We start from the raw sequence: 23,181 nt of genomic DNA on the forward strand, positions 1-23,181 counted from the left end.
CAAGAAAGAGGATTATTGAGTTTGTGTTTTGCTTTGGGGGTTTTTTTTGAACAAGGCAATGTAGGAGGAGTAATTTTTGTCTTTCTTTGCTGAAAAAAGTTGAGTACACTTAGAAAAAGAATTGCTATAAAGATGCTTAAGGATGCTTAACTGCAGTTTACTATAAAATACAGTCTCCGATAACCAGCTTGTGTGTGTGTGTGTCACATTTTCAGTCAGTTAAATTTGACTTAAGCACTAAAGCAGAGAACGGTTTGTCTTCCCTAAACCATATCACTTTTACCAGCAAGATTGCTTAGTCTAACAAAAAGTTTTACTTTATCCCAGCAGTATTTTCTAATTAATGAGTCAAGTGAACTCTAAGGATTTTAAATATCTAATTTCCTTTCATATTATACACATACAATGTTTACAAAATGGTTTGTATAGGAAACTAGAAAATAGTAGAAAACGTTTCAGTCTTGAGGCTTTCGATCCTACTTATAGTTAGAGATATATGTTTTTATCACAAGGGAGTTTGGACATTTTTTTTCTTGCCACCTCAGGTTAGTCTTTTTCTTAAGACATCCAGATCTAACAGATCCTTCAGTGCGGTGAGGCAATCAAGAGAAGTAGTGTTTGCTACAGAGAGAACAGAGGCAGTTAAACATCCAACATTTTATGTAATCCATCAGTGTAGGTGAGCAGACTCTTGGCTGACATCCATCCATCTAATAACGCATCATCATTGCAATAAGCAGAGAGTAGTTGAGGAAAATGCTGCTGTGCTATTTTGCAACGTTCTACCAAAACACATTAGCCCGATTTTCACTATTGACCTAATTGTATTGAGGAGTGCGTTGTACATTGGTATTTAAAACTGTTACGGTAGCCATTGTAAAGATCACAAGTTTAGGATAAGTGGGAGGTGGAAATGATGAGATGAAATTCCCATTTTATTTACACAAAGCTTGAAAACTTTGACTAATTAGTACTTCCAGAGTTTTTGGTTAAATTAGAACTGTCAGAGTAAATAAACTGTTTTTCATTTCCAAAGTAGTGCATTAGTGAACATTGGCTGGCAAATAGAGAGCTGTGACAGGGTACATACATTCAGAAAGACAGCTCAAGAGAATAGGGGAGGTTCTTTTTTTTTTTTTTTCCTTAGTGGGAAAGATAGTGGCATCATGTTTAAAATGTATATAAATTGGAACAACATTTATTTTTTAGAATTTCACAGAAAATATCTTTATGGATTTCCAGGATCTGAGGTCTTCAGAGAGTTTTTGTTTTGACAGACTTGATGGTGATGGGATGGAGTAGATATATGAATCTGTGGAAAGAATATGATCCAATAATGTACATATTTATGAGAAGAAATCTAATAAAATAAGTATTTTTCATGAATGCATGCTTCATCCTTATCTTTTTGCAGAATGAAAAAGTGTTGCATTTTAATTTAAATATTTTAGTTACATTTGAAACTTTTTGCTTTGGAACTTGCTATAGTAAGATAAAGCATTTCCCTCAGCAGACTAGTAACTGTCATCTGTTAAAAAAAAAAAAAGGGTTGAATGTATCTGACTGTCTTTTCATTAAAGACAGACAAGAAAGGGATTCAGTGAATTTACATATGTTGCTGTAACTCCAATATACTCAGAGGAACACAGGTTAATTATTCATTTATTCTTCTGTCACTTTATTTTGTACATTTGCACTATGATTAATTGTGTTCTGTTCCTTTTGATTAACAGAAAACAGCGATGTAGATGAGGAGACTATGAAGGCAAACTCTCAGGGGTTTATTGGATGTCTCTCTTCAGTGCAGTTCAACCACATTGCTCCTTTGAAGGCTGCACTGCACCACAGCAGCTCAGCCCCCGTCATCGCAAAGGGACGCTTCACTGAATCTAACTGTGGTACTTTAACTGGAGCTGACTCAACATCAACTGAAACAACCCATTCATTTGCAGGTAGCATACGGTTATCACTTATTCCGATCTCTGAAGCAAAATCTAAATAGGGTACTCATGACCTGAATCACAGCTTTTTTTTTTTTTTTCCCCATGTGAGTTAACATCTCAGGAGTAGTTTGAAAATTAATTCTCTTTTATACGTACTTACTTCCTTTTCTTTAGTCTTTCTCATTTCCTCAGAATGTTTACATTTTTCTCTTTATCTCTGCAACATATCATCTACATCACTGTTTTTCTTTGCATGCTTATGGACCCACACTACTGCCACTGTACCGTACTGTACATGAGCTGTAACCATGTGAGAATTTCTTGAAAACTCTTCTTCTATTTGTCTGTCATTTTCCTTTTTTTCTGCTGCAGATCATTCTGGACCAATAGATGAGGGAGAGCCCTTAGCTAATGCAATCAGAAGTGACTCTGCAATTATTGGAGGTAATAGGGACTCTAACAAATCCACAGGAACCTTTTTTTTCTAATAACTGTGAGTCTTTCAATGCTGAAGTGAAGTCAGTTTAGTTTTGCGTGCATAAGGAAACTAGTAAAAAGGCTTAATTTTGTTACAGGTGGTAGACAAAAATCAAGCATTGTTTTAAAATGCAATCAATAGCTCTCATATTTTCTTATTACATAAATTTATGCCATCAGTGTTTCTATACATTGGAACATTCTGCTGAAACACAAGATACTAAGAACAGGTTTCCAATCTGCCTAATGCAAGTGTCTATGACTTAAAAAAGTACTTGGATGTGTTGTGACAAATAGCATATGTTTAAGAAAGAACATTCTTTGCTCCTTGACTATGCCAAAAAATTACATTTTGCTACACAGTCAAGTTCAAAGTCTTCTTTAATAGATCTAAGCAACACAGATTTTTCTTGAGAAAATGTGGTCCAACACTGCTTGAATCAATCCTTTGATAGACTGAGGCAAGTTTCATTCTGGTTCCGCATTTGGAAAGCAACGTACTCTTGGACAGACTATCAATTGCATTGACTAACAGCTTAAAAATAAAATGCATGTTAAAATAATAATAATAAAAAATAATTTCTGTTGGTCTGAAATACCATTTCTCCTCCATTTTCTTACTATTTCTTTTGGCCACTTTTATCAGCTCAAACAGAACTACAAATGATCATCCACAAACTTTTTTGAAAACACTTATTTTTAACAGAGGAATAGAGGAAGAACCATGTACAGTTCAATTGCTTCTAAAGTGAATATGTTGACAGTCCCTTTACTTTTTATGCCTATCAGAACAAATATGGTATAAAGCTTAGGACAGACATCTTGTGCTTAAAGTACAGGACTAATAATCAGGATATGGAGGTTCCCTTACTGTGTCTTTCTGACTGACTGTCCTTAAGCCAAGGTCCATCTCTGTCGTAGTGGGGAAGCCTACCTCTGTCTTTTTAGCAGGAATGAAGAGTACTCAAGTGAGCCTTAATAGGGAGAGTTTGAGATTGGGGACCCTCAGGAGAATTTCAATTCCTGTCACTGGTATTGGAGCAAGTGTATGGCTATGTCAGTTCAGTTTTTTTCTTTCAACAAATAGTATTATCTCTTGTGACAATCTTCCCCTGCGAGAATTTCTGGAGGTATTTCTTCTCTTGGAAGGAGGTGAGGGAAAGAAACTTGTTTTCACTCATGAAGAAGGTATTTTCACAGTTTAATTCACTGTTTCAGTTTCCATTAGTTACTTCAACAGAAAGAGGGCAGGGGGAGGGAAAGGTCATCCCCTCCGTCTTTTAAATTCTGAATAGGTTTCCTTTCTAAGGGTTTTAAAAGCCTCAGCAGACAAATGACATAGTGGGATTTAGCAGAATAAAGCTGCCAAGGCTTCTCACTGAGGATAAAAGCATTTGGGTCTATGGAAGGTGGAGTTAAGATAAGAACCTGCAGTCACCTGTGTGTGTGTCATTTAAATATTGGTACCTGCTATGGTCAGTGCCTGCCAGCAGCACAGTGCATGGTCAGGGACCTTTAATGCAGTAGTGCTAAAGATACTAAAATAAGAGGTAATAAAACCTAGAAGCTTCCTTGCTTGTAAAGTGATACTTATGTCTGTGTATTTTTATACACCCAAACTTTGAGAATTTTACCACTGAATTCAGTGAGGTCAGAATTTAAAAACATGGTTTCTGAGTTCTTGTACATGTCTAACTTTGTCAAAACTTACTTTGCTGTTTCAAAAGATAAGTATTATTTTACATAAGTATCTGTACACATTTGGGAATATGCACTCACAATTTTTCTACTGCTTAACTGTGGTTGTTTAAAAGTCAAAATAAATCAAGCTGTACAACACTCAGTAAAAGTTTGATGTAAGCACCCTTAAATGAGTATAACTGAGAATTGTACCAATTCAGCTACCTCAGACAAGGCAAGTTTATAGGCAAGCCCTTACAGGAACATGTACCAAGGCTGTGAAACAAAGGAATGACTGTTCTATTTAATCTAAATAAGAACAAGATTTACTCAGATTATAGAGTCTATTCCAGAGAAGAATATACCACACAAAGAAGTTTATATTCCTACCATTAAGGATAGCTGCTCATATTAGAGAATGAAAAAAATGACAAGTACTGAATTTTGGATGGTCTGTTTTTATTTACAGCGCTAAGGAACTATGTATTTTTATTTTTCTTGCAGTAGTGGACAAGTTATGCAGCAGATTGTTCCTTCATCTAGTACAGCTGAGCCACTGCATTGCAACTGTTTCCCAGACTGTTCAGTGCTTTTTTCCTCCCTGTAGCCTAGTCTTGTTTTCTGCCTCTTTGACAGGCACTTTCTGCTTCCCTTTGGTTTCATTTCTCCTCAAATTCTTTTCCTGCCCAACATCTGACTCACGAACTTGAGGGCCTGAGGTCATCATGAGAGGATGAATGAGGAAGAGAGGAGATGGGCTGGAAGTCTGTAAGGTCATGCTTATCTCTGTGGGAAGTATCTCTTTCCTTACTGTTCCTAATCTGCTGCGCTAAGAGCAGCATGCCGTGGTAACAGTTCAATAAATCTTAAATAGTCGCTTTTAAAACTGTGTCCATTCAATTTAGTCTCTTATGTGTTAGGTATATGGCACATATGGTACCTGATGAGTCCCCTATATAAAGCTTATGCTCCTGCCCCTTTGCTTTCTAGCTGATCAGCTAGAACACCATAATGCAGGTGGCTGTGCTGATGATGATTTTACCCTACCAGATGGGGCTGTTAAAGCTGTTGGAAAAGGAAGCTTGCTCACTACCATCTGTGTAGGCAGGGACCTTGTTTACTTATGAACCCAAGGTCATGTAGCTATGCAAAACAAAAACACACCTAGGATGTCAGAACAAGTGCCACAAACCTGAAGGGAAGGGAAGGAGTCAAACCTATATTATTTCAGCCTGAATATGAAGTAAGCCTTGATTTTAGTATTTTAGTATTTTAACCAGTGTCTATTCATTACAATGATGCAGTTACACAAATGTGAGTCCTAGCTAATGTAGATCATGAAAGCCTCTTTATCCTATTATGATGTACCAAAGGCAGTGAAATGGAGTTGCGATTTTCTTCCATGAGGCAGAATAAACATTAGAATTTCTGTGCCATTTGACATGACAATAAGTGGCTACAAACACTGACCAATTTCCACTGGAGTCCTTATGATGAACTGGTTTACATTTTGTTTTATAAATTCTCCTCATTAACTGCATTGTTTAGTCAGAACCAGTCATCTGTGGTCTGAACTAATTTGTGCGGAGTACTGGATATGAACGGGACTAATTCTGTGCAACCATTTTTACTGCAAAGGGTCTGAGGCTTGGACTTTGTGGTGTACACAGGCAGAGTTGATAGAGGACCTGGTTCAGAATTCCAGATTGGTACCTTTGTCCTCACCCTGTTCTGCCCTGCCTCTGCTCTCCAGATTCCTTCCCCAGACCTGGAGCAGTGATAGGAGAGCTGATTGGCAAATGAAAGTTGATGATGGGACACGTGTCCCCTTCCTTCCTGATGACATGTGGCATGAGAAAGGGTCCTGAGCCACACGAGTGACTGAGGAAAGGGAGAGAACTTTGTCCAATACTTATAGGAGTTGGGGAAAAGGAGAAAGTCATAGTAGTGCCCTTTGTGCCATCCCATTGTCTGGCAGGAAAGTCCCTGAAGAACAGCTTCTTAAATCTGCAGTGGCTTGAGTTCCCAGCCTGGCAGAGAGCTAGGGGCTGATGGTGAAGGAGGAAAAGACACCCTCTTATCTACAGTACCCAAAGGCCCCTACTGGCCTTTCATTCAAAAGTTTCAAAAATTATAGTATTTTGTGGAATTTTTTTTTATTAGTAGTAGTGTGCAAAATTTCAAAACAATCACCGTGATGCTTGTACTACAGTGCTGTTTCTAGTTTGAAGGCAGCTATGGTTTCTTATTTCTCGGGCTTCCCTGCAACCTCCTCCATTATGTGATGGAGTCATTCCTTCTTTGTCCTACTCTGGCTCATGAGTTCTTATGTGTCTATCCTTTCTCTTAACTTTTTTCTCTTTTCTTCTAGGTGTGATAGCAGTCGTGATATTCATCCTACTTTGCATCACTGCCATAGCCATACGCATTTATAAAAAAAAAGGCATATACTCAAAAAATGAGGCAAAAGGATCTGAAAATGAAGACAGTGCTGAATCTGCACTGAAAAGTGAGCTCAGCATGCAAAACACAGCCAATGAAAATCAAAAGGAATACTTCTTCTGATTGGCATTCATTATTTAATTTAATATAATAATGTGACAGTCTGACTTCCTTGCTAAGCCGGGGGCTCTCAATGGACAGAAAAAGCTGTTGCACTCTACAGTAAATGCAATGGATTTGAGACTTACTATACTTCATATGTTCAGTCTCAGTAATTGCTGTAGGGGGCCTCTTTAAATTACATGCATTCCTTAGCTATTATACCGTAAATGCATTTTATGTAACAGTGAATTAGATATTGTAACCAATTTCATTGTTGGTAGTTTCCAACTGTTCTGATGTGACCTTCTACAACTGAAGTTTAATGTACATACTGAATATGATTTTTGAACGGCAAAATTGTTATGAAGCTATACCTATCTTTTTCTTTAAAATTTGATTCTGGAATTTTGTTCAAGGTGAAAGGTGGATTCTAATACTTTGTGTTACTAAAGAAATTCTGCTGTGTTGCATTATAGTGATCCCTCTTACTTCCTCAAACTGAAAATACCTTTTGAACTGCTGTTGGCTAGTGTCACCATCTGCTTGTGAGTCATGGATTTTGGTGTCCAAAACAAACTGTACTTCTTTCCCCTGGGATGTGATCAATGTCATCACTATCCCTTCTTTTTGGCAAGCCTAGCAGGACTTAAAACTGAAAGGTGTACAATGTGTTGAAATGCTGTAAAATCTCTTTTGCAATAGGTTTTCACTTATGGTCAAGTGATGGCACCAAGAGACTCATGCACATTCTAGGTATTTTAAATAAAATTGGGATCACAAAAGGCAAGATGTTTGCTTGGAAAGATCAAGTAATATATTAACAATAGTTAAATTATCATGAGTGAAAACACCAAAAGATGATCAAGTTTATTGTCCCCGGAAATTAGTAATGCTTCTTCTGTCAACAAGTAATGCTCTGTGCACTATCTTGGACCTATTCTCTGAAAACATTGTATCTATGATCTGCTCCAGACCTCAAGATTAAGTTGTTCTAAATTATAGAAGTTATTTATGATTATTATGACAATAGAAGTAGGGTATTTAGAGTCTAGTACAGTGGCTTCTACTTGAATACTTTTGTTCTTCACCCTTAATAGTACCTACTGTACCTCTGCGAGATAAGGTCTGATTATACCACTCAAAATTAAACAGGTGCTTACTATCCTGACAGAGTAAATGAGAGCTGTCTATGATGTTGTTTAAACAGATTATCAGATATGAAGGGTAGGTTTAAGTTGTCTAAACAGAAGATTGTAAGGTGGCTTTAGACACCATAGGGTGTCTGAAATATCCATGTGGCCTGGTGGGAATGTCACATGTTCTACAGAAGGTATGTATCTTTTGGAAGAGACATCTGGGAATCGGGTAGAATACCCCAAGGCATTGAAAATGGCACTAGATACCAACATTTAGGTAACTGACCCCCACACAAAGAATTTTTTTGTTTTTCCCCAGACAGAAGACTGTGTGCCTAAAGCTAGGATCTGAGAAAAGAATCAGGAATTCTGTGCCCTTGTAGACTTCAGTTTAAAATTTAAACAACTTTCAGAATTGATTTATATCTGCTCCCATTGAAAGCAATGATAACAGTCATTGCTTTTCTCCTCTTTCAGTGAAGAGAATCAAAGCTAGACCCTAGACTGTGAAGTTTAGAAAATGTTTATCATAGATGCCCAAGAACATTATAAAGACGTGGAAACCTGACACAATGTGCCAAAAACCTTTAATAAGTAAATTTCTTTATATAAATGGTAGTTGTAAATATAAATGTCCAGCAGATATTGTCTTTTAAAGCTTATTTTCTTCCATCAATCTTTACTTTCTATTTTCAAAATTCTACAGTTCCTTTTCTGCTTCCTCCTGTACAGCTTTAATTCATTTCTAGGAATAGATTATATCCTTTTTTTAGTACCTAGAGGCTCTGCAATCAGAAATTGTTCAGATTAAGATGCACGGTTTTCTTGTTCTTCTCATTTTTGCAATTCTGCATGCCTCTGTGGTAGATTAATGAGGCTGAGGACCCAGGATCAAGAACTGGGTATCCATGTCATGTATATGTTAGTGTATTTGCTGATACAGTTTGGTCCATGACAATAGGTCACCTTTAGAAAGGACAGAACATGGTAAGGGAATGATAGTGGACTGTTCCTGATAAGTGATATGAATGAGAATACCCTGTTTTGTGGATGGGGAGTGGAGGAGATGAAAGCCTCACATGGGTCACGAAAAGAAGACCTTGAATTGTTAAGTTTGCTACTTTGGACTACTCTCAGTCCAGCTAGTTACTTTAAAGTGAAAATTATAACTTCTTCTTTTCAAAGGTCTGACCTAAATTACATTGAATTCAAGAGGAGTCTTCCTGTTGACTTCTCTGTAACTGAAACCCTCTGCGTCTCAAGAGGCTTTCCCTTCCTGTGATAGGTATGTCAGTGTCCACCTTCTTGTGTCACTTATATCAAAAATATCTATCAGCAGTGATGAGTCCCAGTCAACTCCATTTTTATCAATGATGTGGGATGTAGTAACCATGTGGGACAAAACTTGTATGACGGTGTTGATTATAATACATTAGATCACCAAAATGGAGATTTTGATTGAATGATAAAAGACAGACTATTCATATGAGAGTTCCCCATATACTAACCTAATAAAACCTAAAGGGTACCCACACCAGGACAAGTTGGAAGTGTGCAAACTTAACTTTTCAATCACTCGCTTTTACTTCTATTTCCTTGTTAATATTTATTGTGTGTCCTGATGCAGAGAAAGGTCTCTTCCCTTACTTCCTTTTCTTCCAAATGAATAATTACTTTCTTTCCGTATTCCTTAGAATTTTTAAAAGCAACAGGAAGGGAAAAGCTGAGTAAAACCCCTATTTCACAGACTAATTAAAAAAGAGAGGGGAGGTTATAAATGCCTGTGTGAATGGCACATTATTTCATTCAAAGACCTTTTTAAGACATTTTATTATGTGAAGGATTCTAAGGGGAAAAACAGAAATGGATTTTGTTGAATGCACATCTATCTGCAGATTTGTAGCATACATTAATTACGTCTCTCTGAAGATGCAAATGCCCATTTTCATCCACAGGAAGAGTGATCATATATTTGTCACCTGAATCTGAAATATACAGGTTCATAGTCAATGAAGCAGCATTTTCCATTACTTGCTGCGTTTCTATGGGTACAAAAAAATAGTGGCACCGAAGTGCGCTGAGACATCATACAACGTTGTGCTGTCCCTTTTTTGATTCTCTATTCCAATGTGTGACCTTTCACCTCTCTGTTAATAAACACTTTTTAAAATGAAGTGAGGAAAATATTTTTTAAAAAATTTGTATTAAAAAGTTTAAAACTGACAACAATATACTGATTTTTTTTTAAAACAGTAAAAATATGTAGAAGCACACATAATATATTGGTGAGTGTGGTTATTTATAGATATTACTGAGTGCTAATGTAACAAATTTACTACGCATTGACACATTTTCCATGGCAAATATATTTTTTCTTAAGTACATTAGAAAATAAACAGCAGTATGTATGCTGGTACATTTTTAAAACCTTGTGTGGGCGCTAGCTACAAAGGGCTTATAATTATTTATGTACTCAACATTTAGTGCATAAATATGATTTAGTTTGGTTTGGGGAAAACATTTTCCAATGCATCCACTGTTGTGTAGATGAAGAATATGTAATAAGCTAAGTGCACAACTTAACATGAAATGTACTAACAGTCAAAATAAATTTACAGCATCATTATTCATGGCAGTGATGTACAAGTAAAACAGCGTGTAAATGACAAAACAGACAGAATTCCTGGGAGGAATCAGGTGTCTAGATTAGAGTACTCAGATTTAGATTTAGATGCCAGGAAGCCTGCAGCACCAGTGTGAGGTAAAATCAGAAGATGGAACTATTGAGGGTCAATAGGGGATTGATACGAAAATATCCTTTTGAAATAAAGTTAATTACCTTGAGATGTAATTGTAACAGTTTACACTCAAGGCAGAGCTGTAGCTGTATAAGCCATGTGATGTCACAGGGGAAGAATATTCTTTGTAACAGAAAAATATTTGCTAAGTCAGAAAACTTAGAGCTGAAAAAGCATGTGCCTTAGTTTCTGGGGTGTAATGCACATTCTCTGGAGTGAGCATGCAGAAATGTTGTATAATTTTATCAAATCGAGCTCCTAATTCTGCAGCCAAAAGTACAATTAATCCATAGTGTTTCTGATCATTTAATAAGATTGTGCATTATCAAGAAGGAATTAGAAGAAATTAGAGCCAAATTAAAAGGTACAGGTATGAAGGTACTGGAGTAATTTCAGCGTTTTTTTTAAAGTACACACAAAAACATGCTTAAAAGAATAAGGAAAAGAAAGGAATTTCCCTTTAAATTTACTCTTTTCAGAAGCTTCTCTTGGGGCTTTTTGGTGGTGGTGGGAAGAAAGGGTTTAATGGGTTTGTGTACAGAAAGTGCTAAAGCTGCTGATATGAGAAACAGAAACAAAAAACCAAAGGTGCTTATAGACTGTGCTTTGCTAAGAGGCCATGCTCATCTTTATTCTTGAAGGGCTGTCTGAAAAGTAATTTTTTACAAGAACTGGCACTGTTCTTTGGATATGTTGTCCAAACCTCTTAATCTTTGATCTTACCATTGTTAAGAAAGGAATCAAACATCACAACTGCATTGCAGGGAGATGGATGCCTTTCCTTTAAACACTGACATAAAATCTCATGGACTTTCATATGAATTTCTAACTTCCACCTGTGATGAAATTCTGATGTTGCTAATATTTTATATAAATAACACTGAATAAATCATGCCTAAAGTCCTTATTAAATAGTGTGGTAAATCCACAGTAAAAATCTCCATAAGCATGTGAGTAAATGTGTGCACACACACACATACATATGCATGTAAATGAGCTATGTAATCAGAGCTAAGATCCTTTAGACTTTACCATTTTCTTTGTATTATGTCAAATACTGAAAAACAGTCCAGCGTTCAGAAACACCACCGTCCCTAATGTTGGGAAAATATCCAACCCATTTCACAAAGTATTTAAGATTTCACAGGGTTTTTTCAAGGAAAAAAATGATTAGAGCTTGCAGTTTCTTCCAGAACAGTAAGAGGCAGACAATCAGACTGCTGATGGGAAGAGAAAAGGGCATAGCATCTCTCACACAGAGACAGTGCTGTAGTAGTTTCCTCTTCTTTTTTTTCTTTTTTTTTTTCTTTTTTTTTCTTTTTTTTTTTTCCCTTCTCCCCTCCCCCCCGCCCCCCCCGTTACATCCAGGACTTGAGAAATCATTTGACTGATAGCAAAATAAGGTGTTATTACACACACACACAAAATCACTACATTGAACAGCATATTTCAGCTGCTGTCTAATATGTGTCTTGGAAAAACACTAATCAATTAATAATCTTTTAACCGGCTAATATGTCCTTTACCAATTCACTTGAAGTGTGTTTCTCCCAGGCAGTTAACTGGCTTTTAGGAAGCATCAGGACTCATGTCTTCAGATTAGGTGAGGCAGTGGGCATCAATGAAAGACTCCTAAATCTGCAGAAGAGAAACAGCTACTCAAAATCCTTCTGAAGTCCAAGAAAATTAAAAAGGACTAGTCAGTGGATTACATCAGATTTCACAAGTATGCATTTGTCATCAAGAACCTAGTGATAACAGCATAAAAAGAACTATTAAAATAATACATATACTAATCAGGAAACCGACAGATACCAGATAGTACTTGGTAACCTTTGTATGTTATACTTTTTAATACAACATAGTCTTTGGGTCTTCTAGCTTATTCTGACATATGCAAGAACTTATTATTTCAAATACAATGCAATCCTTTTGGAGCCTGTGAACTGATGATTTTTTGTTTCAAAAAACAGAAGTGCCTTGCAAGCAATTTATAAGGCCAATGTTAATTTAACTGAAAGCAGCCATCATAAAATCTTCTGGATTAAAAAAGTAAAGGTTGCAAAAACATCCCTCACTACATAATATAAATTCAGTGATGGACAGCTGTTTATAAATTATTTAAGTAATTAACAGATTTTCAGCACACTTCTCCAATAACAGAAGCATGTGTATTGAGCTCTGAGGAGCCCAAGAATATCTATCCCACCCTTAAGTGTATGGCCTTGAAAAAAGCCATTAACCTTTACCCTCCATTTGTACAATAGGGAGAAAATACTGAAGTTTTGACTAGCCTGCTTTATTAATATTTGTTTGAAGATGGAAGCCTTTATATAAATGGACAGCATCATAACACAAATAAGATTCTATCTTTTATTTAGCAAAAAATATTATGGTAAGTAACATTAATTAGCTGTATTTATTTTAATACATTTATTTCAGGAGATGGGCCTTTTTCTTTCAGTCAAAAATAATAGCATTTTCCTGTTCTTTTATGCATAGAGTGACACATGAATAAAGAGGACAAAACCAGACCTTGGACTATTTGTTGTAGCATAGATTTGATTGCATGTCTTCTTTTATCAGCAAATTAGAGCCCAAAACATTTTCTTCTAACTAGAAGGGTAATAGTTGAAGTAAACAAGATAGGTGTCCTACAGATAACTGCAAACTATGGATTATAACAACACATCTACATCCTTACAAAACGTCTTCTGCTAGCTGATTAGCTCAAAGGGAACATCACGTGTATATATTTTAAGTGTAATTCCTAGTTCCTTCTTAGTAGCTTCGGCTGCTTCATTAATCCTGTTTGCTGCTATTTTTAGTTACCACGGAGTTATTCTAGCCACCAGTAACTGCTAGGCTTAGCATATTTTATTTTTTAGACAAGATAAAAAATTTACTGTGTTCTAATACCTTTAAATCTATTGCATATATAAATGCTAGTTATCTAGATAAAATAATATTGTGTATTTATTAACATGTATGTTCTATATGAAGTAGCAAATCTAAAAGTAAACATGTACTGGTTTGGAGTTTGGATTGGTTTTTTGTTTCACATTTTTTGGGTTTTTTTGATGCGCCCCCACCCCCAAACAAAGAGAGGGTTTTTACTTTTAGCTTAATCACATACTGGTTGTGAACAAATTATTCTGAAAGGATGCTACAGGATGTTAACATTTAATTTTAAAAACCAGAGACACTGTTAGTAAGAAAATATTCAGAATTTTTCAGTAGTTGCAGCCCCAAGATATAGCCTCTCTCTTTTCTAATCGAAAATATTAGTAAACACTCCTTATATGGTATAACTTTTTTCAGTGGCACTAGAAATAGAGGTTTACACCATCTCAAAAAGAGAAACCACTCAGCTATGGTCCCCTCACCATAGAAATTAAAATATTTTACCTGCAAAATAATTTGATATTTACAGATAGGGTCAGGAAGTGCTTTAGCAGTTACTGTGTTTTTACTGCAAAACATACAGGGCCTTATTCTTACACAGCAAAAACTCCTCATGAAATTAATATTTAAACGGATTGTTTAGTGTCATGATCTGTAAATCAGCAACTCATATTTGAATTATTTATGTTGTGTTGCTATGATTTTGTCACTTTGATGTTCAAGTTCATAATATGCATGTCTGATTCAAAGTCATTTTTCATTAGTTCATGTCTAAACATAAAAGTGCTATGTTTCAGGTGTCTTACAGATAAATCCTACTAGAAAGTAGCAGTTAAGTATAGAATAGGATTTTAAAAATGTGTCATATATTCCTTTACATTACACATTGAAAAAGTTCACTTATTTTTGCAGAACATACTGTGATGGATTTATGATTTATTCCTAGAACATATAATGGGAATAAAAGGGCAAAATTCATACAAAAGGAGAAGAATATAAAACAGGAATTTTCTTTGTTGATAAAACTGTTTTTATAAAAGTCCTGAAAATTTGTTTTTATGATACTGTTGTACAGCTATTTTTCAATTCATATGAAGTGTTTATTTTGGATCATGTTATCAAGCACTTCTCCTTTCAATTATTTCTTTTGTAAAAACAAGTTAACAGTAATTTTAGTTTCAAGTTGATATCTAGCTGTCTGTTTGCCTCAATAAAGTATTTAAATCTGTAAATTAAGCACAGCATGAAATATCTAGTATGTACCTTCTCTCTGCAAAATAATAGCAATAATTAAGAGTCCCCTGAAATAGTAAGATCTTTGAGTGTCTAGAGTTGCCTTGACAGTCTTATTTTATGATTACAAGTAAACCTATTCAGTTAGCATCTAATTAGGAAAGCATTAGTAAACGTTTGTTATTCAGTACTCTAGAATGGTTAAGTGCTACATTTGAGAAATGAAATGTTTTTTAAATGAGTCAAATAATGCATATTATGGTAGTAATGCTGCCCTTGTGCAGTACCTACTTACCCATTGTGGCACTTACCAGCGATTAACAGTCATTTCTCCATTACCAGATTCACCTTAGGGTTCTGTAGTATACTGTAATATCCTCAAAAACTAAATATGTTTGCAGTAAACATGTCTTATTGCTTCACACTAGCCTTTTTTACTTCATCTAGGAATTTCCTTATTTTTTGCACCAATGTTATGCTTATAATCATGTAACTAGTGGAGAATCTATAATTGTAATTCCATATAAGGTTGCTGCAATAGAGGTTGCTTTTCCATTCGGTGGCTGTGGTACCATCAGTTAGCTCACAATAGGTCAGGTCCATGAGTATTCCCCTGCACTGTCAGTCAGTACTGCTCTCCTATTTCCATCTTGCTGAACTGTGTCCCGCCAAACTGTGTGCCTTTTAGTGCCCCTGGGCTGAGTTCCCAGGAAAAAAATCCTATCACCTGTCTTTGATGCACAGGTCTCCCAAGCGCAGCGTGATCCATTCTAGCTGACCAAACACCACTGGTCACATAGCGCTTCTCTGCAGTTCTAATCCCAGCTGGTAGCTGGGAGGAAGCGTGCATACTGCTGTTTCTACAGGGCATAATGCTGCAAGGCCACCTACAGCAGCCACATATGGATATACCTAGCCTGGAGACTTTTTCTTATTACACGCTCAATAAGAATAAGAAAGTCAAGGCTGGCAACTTCTGCTCAGGCCCCAGAAAGCAGGCACACGACATGACAGGCTGTCAGCGGGGAGGCTGCCGTGCAGGGTGTGGCTGAGAGTGACCTGGTCTGCCCAGGGAGCTGAGAGGGAAGGTGCAAAGAAGGAGCAGGAGCTGATGGTTCCCCCTTCTGTTAGTGGAGAGAAAAATAGCAATACGTGACCTTTGGTACATTCTTTGAAGGCATTTCTAGAGAAAATAAAAAAATTGGGAACTACATACCTCAGCTGAGTGCAGCTCTGTCATTGTAATTGACAACCAGCAGAGGCAGAGCAATGATGCAGTACAGCCTCTCCTGAGTGTGTGACACAGTAAGTACAGTACATTTGGTGGGAAGCTATAGTTCTCTTACCACCCTCGAATTTCCAGCCTGGGGTGGTATTATTTAAGAAATCTGTGTGTGATGCTCTGTATTCATTGGGTTAGGTCAACAGTGTTACAGCGTGCTAGTTACTTACCTCCTGCTGAGAACTGAGACATCTCACTCAAAATTGTTGACTCTTGCTCCAGCAGACAAACGTCAGACAGTACCTGGCTCTACTCCAGAGACAGCAACATGAGGCAAGAAAATAATAGCTTGTAATGCCTTAAGAATGTGCTCCCAGAAGTCAGTCGTCCTCTCTCAGACGGGGTAAGCAAGATTTTCAAAAGCACTTACGTTGATTCAGGGAGCAGGCACCTGTTTGGCATTCTGAACAAAATTCCTAAACATTCAGTTCACAGAATCACAGAATGGTTGAGATTGGAAGGGACTTCTAGAGATCATCTGGTCCAACATCCCTGCTCAAGCAGGGTCACCTAAAGCCGGTTGCCCAGGACCATGTCTAGAGGGCTTTTGAATGTTTCCAAGGGTGGATACTCTACAACCTCTTTGGGTTGACAGCACTGACAGCACCTCTGTCAGTGCTCAGTCATCCTCGTAGTAAAAAAGTGTTTCCTAATGTTCAGGAAGAATGTCCCATGTATCAGTTTGTGCCCGCTACCTCTTATCCTGTCACTGGGCAGCACTGGAAACAGCCTTCTTTACACCCTCCCTTCAGGCGTTTATATACATGGATGAGATCCTCCCCTGAGTCTTCTCTTCTCCAGGCTGAACAGCCCCAGTTCTCTCAGACTTTCATCATGGGAGAGATCTCCAGTCCCTTAAGCATCTTCATGGCCCTTTCCTGAACTCTCTAGTGCTGAGGAGAGGGGGGAGGATCACCACCCTCAATCTGCTGGCAATGCTTTGCCTAATGCAGCCAGGATACTTCTGGCCTGCCCTGCAGCAAAGACACATTGTTGGCTCATGTTCAACTTGGTGTCCACCAGGACCCCCAGGTCATTTTCTGCAAAGCTGCTTTCCAGCTGGATGGCCCCCAGCGTATACTGGTGCATGAGGTTATTCCTCCCCATGAATGGAGTTTGTATCTCTAAACTGATCATGTAAATTGATTAGATCTTTTGAAAATCACACCATTAACATTATAAACATCATTAATCAGCCAAATTTCTTCAGAAGTCTTAAAATGTACCTGCCAGTACTTCTCCTTGTTGTTGTTCAGTACTCCTTATTCGGTACTATCTCGTACTGATTTTTTTTTTTACTCAAAATGACAAAGTTCAGTTTATTGTAGAGTAATCAAAGCCTATATAAATATATAACTAGGCTATATAAAAAGATATTTCAAAGCAAAAGCAATCAAAAAAGATTCAATAATTATTAGATTTCAGAGATATTTTTGCTATTGTTTTCCTACTAGATTTGCCATATGTCTGTGTGAGACTGAATGGTAGATTGAAGAGTAATGTTCTGCTTTTTATTTTGACTGTGATCAGATCTCTAACTTTTTATTTTCTTTAAAGTGGGAGCTTCTCAGTATTCAAAGTAATGTGGCTGCCTGAGATGTAGAGAACAACATTAGTCAAATGACCACTGCCTTTTTTCTTTAGGTAGATTCTAGGTGTCAGGTTCTCCCTCACCAGTAGCTATTAAAATAGAGCTATGGCAATGACAAACCAAAGCATATCACATAGTATTGCTTTTTTTCAGTATAACTTGTAAAAATGGTCGTCTTGCTGTAAATTCTTGATTGACTTAGTTTGTGAATAAATTGCATATATCAAATTTTATGGCATTGTTTCAACATAATATAAAATTATATAGGCTACATTAAAAGGAAAAGTGGCTTAAAAGCTAAGAGAAAGCCCTGTTGAAAATAATCAGAGCAATATGTAATAATAGACTGTCAAATATCTATGTATCTTTAGGATATATTCAGTAACATAAGGTCAAAGAACAAAAGGCTTTTAAATAGATATACAATAACTAGTTTCAAGATTCTATTTAGTTTTTAAAATAATATTTATTCTAAAGAGTCAGTCATACCATTTCTCTAAAAAAATACCACAACAGAAGCACAAACTATCTGGTACAATGTAAATAGCTTACAGTACAGTTGATATACATACAGAGTTGAGGAGATTAGTATATCTGATGGCTTAACAATTTTAACAGTGCATTTCCCTAGACTGTGTATTCCTTATTTACTACATCATTCTTTCCAGATTTTTATGATTTGTTTGTTTTATTGCCTATAGTCTGATAGAAGATTCATACTGTCTACATTATTATTTTTATCTTAGTGGTGCCAAGAGATTCCAACTTAGACAACGAACCTGTTGCAGTAATGGAAAAATACACACACATGCAGACATACAGTATGAGATGGATACTGCCTAGAACAGCCTATCTACTAAATGGCAGACACAGTCAGAGTAAATGAATTGACCAAAACACAAGAAAAACTGGCAGGGCTGGAAGTTGATCCCATTACTCCATTTCTTCTCTTTAACCACCAGCTCAATTTGCCTCTACACAGAAAGTTTTTTTATCTAATTTGTCTTATACAACCATCATCTTCTCTAATCCAATAGACAGGAGATGCAAACCAATTGCAGCTCCTCTAATGCAATATTTTCAAATATAAAGTGAAAATAAAAAACCCTAACCTTTATTTTTTATCTGGTTCTAATGGAAATACTGCAAAAGGTTTTCAAATTATAAAACTAAAAGACTGTCCTTAGCCACAGTTCTTTAAACAGTAGAAAACAATATTAAAAAAATATTATTGTGCTCTGTCCATGTGTATTTGTCTCTATTTCTCACTTTCTCAGAATGTTGGGAGTGACTTGTTAGTGAATTGGATTCTTTGATGACAATGTAGACCCAAGAAGCATTGAAAGGCATTTATGAAAACTGAGGATAATAACGAGAAAACTTCATGTGGAATAATTACAAGCTGGTGCCCACTCTCATCAGGCTATGCCACTGAATATTTGGGGGGACCAGGACTAACTCATGTACGTACCTTGGGAACTTACCCCAACGTTTCCCTTGTAATTCAGGATTTGTTCCCCTGAAGTGCACTGGAATAATAATTCTGGGATATAAAGTTTTTATGCCTGGCCTTCTAAGTGAATGACAGATTAAAACCATGAAGAAGGTGTCAATGGCAACAATGTTGTTGCTAGCACAATAATATCAGTTGTTCCTGATTTTTTAATACAGACCATAAACATTTTGCTCTGTGGATGTATTTTTAGATATATATTTCAAAAAGTGATTGTTTAAAAGAAAAATGTTAAAATAATCATCCCCAAAGTGCATGTGAGTTTGTATGTTACATAAAAGGGGATCTGTTAACCAAACCTTTCTGGATAATTTATATTATGGGTAAGAAGTTTACTTTTTCAAATACGACACTGTTGGATTAGCTCTCCTACATTCTATAATAATAGTTTTCTTTTCCTAACATAGTTCACAAAGAGTTGTTGCCCTGGGGAGCTGACCTTGCCTGTGGGCACGTTCTGAGACCTGCTGGTGATGTTCTTTGGAAGTGCTTCCCGATGAAAAGCACTGGTTAAGGCTGTCTAAAGTCTTAATCAGTGTCACCCTAAGCAAAGCAAGACAGGGCAGTCAGCTCAGGATGCCAGTGCTCAAGCAGTCAGCACTTGGCCTTTTTATTTTAAAAGTTATTCTAGCCATCTGCACATTCAGGGCAAGAGAAGGAAGGCTAAAACAGATTCAGATGGATACTTTCCTTGCAGGGTGGTGAATATATCAAGAACAGTGAAAATACAAGAGGTCGTTATACTAGTGCAAGGCTGATGGAAGTAACACATATTTAATAAATTGACAACTATTTCTATTTAAGATCTAACATATTTTTATTGTCTCATGTATTTGTCTTGCATTTTTAGTGGTTACTCCTTTAAATTATTTATTTTTTTTTTTTATTTTTAGTCTGCTTAATTATTCTTAGACTGATTTCAGAATTCTTTGCTCAAGTGGAATTGCTAAGTCCTAGTATAAACCCAGTACTTAGAGAATTACATAGGGCATCTCTACACATTCAATCCTTGAGTTTACACAAATATCTTTTTAACTTTGGAAAAAGATTTCCATGTGTCCATCAGACTAATAATTCACCAAAGAAAAATGCAATATAGTCACTACAAAATAAAATATCTTCCTCCACGTTACATTCCAATAAGTATGGAAGCTTAATAAATATCATCATGTTTCTCTTTTGTAGGTAAAAGAGGCAAAGTTTCCATTAACCCGGATTTCAATCGATATTAGATGGCATCCTTTTAATACTCTGGTTAAAAAAAAAAAAAAAAAAAAAAAGTTCAACTTATGGATCATGTATAGGTGACTACAATAACTTGACTACCATCTGTGAGACTGTCATTTATTACTGTCTCTTTACAGCTTCCTGTCTATACATTGTGCTTCAAATGGACTGTAAGGTTTCTGTTTCCTGTGAACTAAACATGTTTTAAAGGAAATACAAAGCCTGAAATGAGGAAAATTAGGAAAAAAGGTAAAAATACTTATTAGGTATTTGTCCTTGTTTCTTGTCTCTCTTGACAGAGCTAATAAATTTTTCCTCACATCTCTCTGTCAGTTTATTATGTTCTCTAAAACGTTATTCAGTTCTAAATCAACAAAAATAAAAGTAGTTAAACTGACGGCATTCAGAGGGTTATCATATGCACAAAACTAGCAATGAAAAAAGTTAAATAACCTCTGCCTTTTTTTTCATAATTTTATGTGAAATATGTAAACATTTTATAATCGTAAGTGAAATCACTTGACAGCAGCCAAGCTCAAGTATGGTTGAGTTAAGAAAGTGCCTTCAGCTTCAGAAAAAGGGAAAGCACATTTTCGTGGGCTATAAAGTTTCCTTTAAAGTACCTACAAATATTATCTGGCTGTATTTAAACTTGTAATTTTCATAAAAAAGACATCAATAGTTTAAAAAGTGAAGTTCTTTGCTAAATAAACCACTTAAGAAATGGTAATGACACACAGAAAAGGAAATACATCAGAAGAAGAATGAAATGTATGTCCTAATGCCTAGACTTGTTATACTTTAATGTTACTTTATATAATTTAATGCCTAACCTTGTTATACTTTAATGGTCTGACCAATAAGCAAGGAGACTCTTAATAAATTGCTGCTTCCCTCCTTCTAAAATGTGTATATGTATACCTGTTCTTGTCTATATGTGTTAAGGTTAAGCATTTCTTTTAGTTTAATTTTCTTCATCCATACATAATGCTTCATTCATGGGTATAAATGAAGAGGTAACTGCGGTCATAAAGTAGTCTTTAGCATATGAACACAAAAAACTCCTATACTCTTCTTTTACAAAAAAGTAAGTCACACCATTGGTTTGATTAAAAATTACAGACAATCTATCAACCTCTAAGAAGTACATACATAAAACGTTTTAGACTAAGATTTTTGTAATGTGAGAATCTTCTTTATGCATGAAAATGAAGTTGTTAGAAGTTGATGCATCCACCAGCTAAAAGAATTCCTTGGAATCAAATTACTGAAGCAGTTTTAGTGACACTTACCACAGCTATAGCACTGAGCAGGAGGATGAAGGCTGGCAGAACCTCTTTTTCAGGATCTGAGGCCTTTCTCAGTGCCTGTACTCAATTGAAGAAAATGGACTCCTATGGTAGTGGGTGACGGATACGATGGGTAGAAAAGAAGAAGAGGTGGTCAGGTGGCTGTTGCCATTCTTCATTGGGCCCATTGGAGCTGGGTATCACCCTTCCCCACATTACAGCTGTGGCTTTAAAAAGTGAAACAGGTTTTAGCGGACACCTGGGCACATGCACAGGATAATCTGTGTTCCACCAGAAATTATGAAAGCAAATTTCTTACTTTCTGTGTCAGAACTGATTCAGTGCAGAGCAGAGACAGGCAAAGAATCGATTTTGAGGATTTTTAAGGAAAAGTTTGTGTAAGAGATTGTAAGAACCAACAGTACTAACATCAGAGACAGAGAGTGTAATAAAAATTTAACAACCTCCTAGCTCTATCTGAAGAAGGTTAAAAGTTCACAACTTTAGGAAGAACTTGCAAATGACACAAAACATAAAACTGTCTCTCTTTATGATTTAATTGTCAAAGTTTCTTCAAGACCTCAGGAATACAGTCATATAAATTTTATATATATTATAAATATATATATTATGTAAAACAGTTCAAGTCCTATGGTGTCTTGTTTCCTTGCCCCTGCTGTGCTTTTCTTTTGCCTCACTTTCACTACATCAAAGGCAAACTATTTTCTGTTTCTTCACTTAAAAGCAATATGTGGTTAGAGCAGGTATGATGATTTTGTAACTTTCTATCACTAAAAAAAAAAAATCCATTCTTGCCTCACATCTCCCAAAAAAGAGAGCCTTATTTTGAAAAATGCATTATTTCCCTGCAGCGCTCAGTGTGAGTTCTAATGGAATTTCAAGTTTCTTAATACCATTAGGATTCACTGTTTTTTATACAGAATGAAACTGAAAAACACCTTGTGAGGTTAGATTAGAAAAAGCCCATATGTAAAAACAGAAAGTGATTGTTTTGTGAAGTAGTACCAACAAATGCCGTTGTAGCACATAAACATATAAACAAAAATATTGTAGTGACATGACTATAATATTCACTTTTCATTCAGTATTGGCTTATTGTAGTAAGAGCTAGAAAACACACGTGGTAAAACTATGGCACCATAGCTTGTAGAGATTCTTTTGTGAGCAGTGCAGCATGTACTGATAGTATTCTCCTAAAAAACAGCACCAAAAGCATGTTCTCCTCAGTACTGTTTCCCAGTTTTCAAATATACAAGAGCAAAAGCCAAAGTAGCATGTCACGGTACACGGCAAGAGGGAGATGATCAAGGTAGTAGTTCAGATGACTGCTTCGCTTGCTTGCAGTCAGAACCTTTTTCCTGTAGTCAGAAGTGTTGTTCTCTGCCCCAGAGCAGACCCTGGAAGTAAGAACAGAGGTCACTGGGCTGCCTGCAGGGAGGAAAAAATAATCTAAAAATAAAGCTAGGCTTTCGAACACTGTTGCTTCCTAGTGGAGGTTTGTCTTTTAATCTTACATGCAGCACAGTTGTCTCTAAAAATTTCC

The 23,181-nt window shown here is 36.3% G+C and overlaps 1 protein-coding gene across 1 annotated transcript in view; it reads left to right on the forward strand.

Moving 5' to 3' along the window:
- Positions 1 to 6,665, forward strand: part of CNTNAP4 (contactin associated protein family member 4) — a 244,003-nt gene extending 237,338 nt beyond the window's left edge. The window contains exons 22-24 of the mRNA XM_050912810.1: positions 1,734 to 1,952; positions 2,316 to 2,387; positions 6,472 to 6,665. Coding sequence (XP_050768767.1) covers positions 1,734 to 1,952; positions 2,316 to 2,387; positions 6,472 to 6,665 — 485 coding nt within the window. The remainder of the gene's footprint in view (positions 1 to 1,733; positions 1,953 to 2,315; positions 2,388 to 6,471) is intronic.
- Positions 6,666 to 23,181: the final 16,516 nt, after the last annotated feature.

The sequence above is a fragment of the Gymnogyps californianus genome, chromosome Z (genome assembly GCF_018139145.2).
Source record: "Gymnogyps californianus isolate 813 chromosome Z, ASM1813914v2, whole genome shotgun sequence".
Taxonomy (NCBI): domain Eukaryota; kingdom Metazoa; phylum Chordata; class Aves; order Accipitriformes; family Cathartidae; genus Gymnogyps; species Gymnogyps californianus.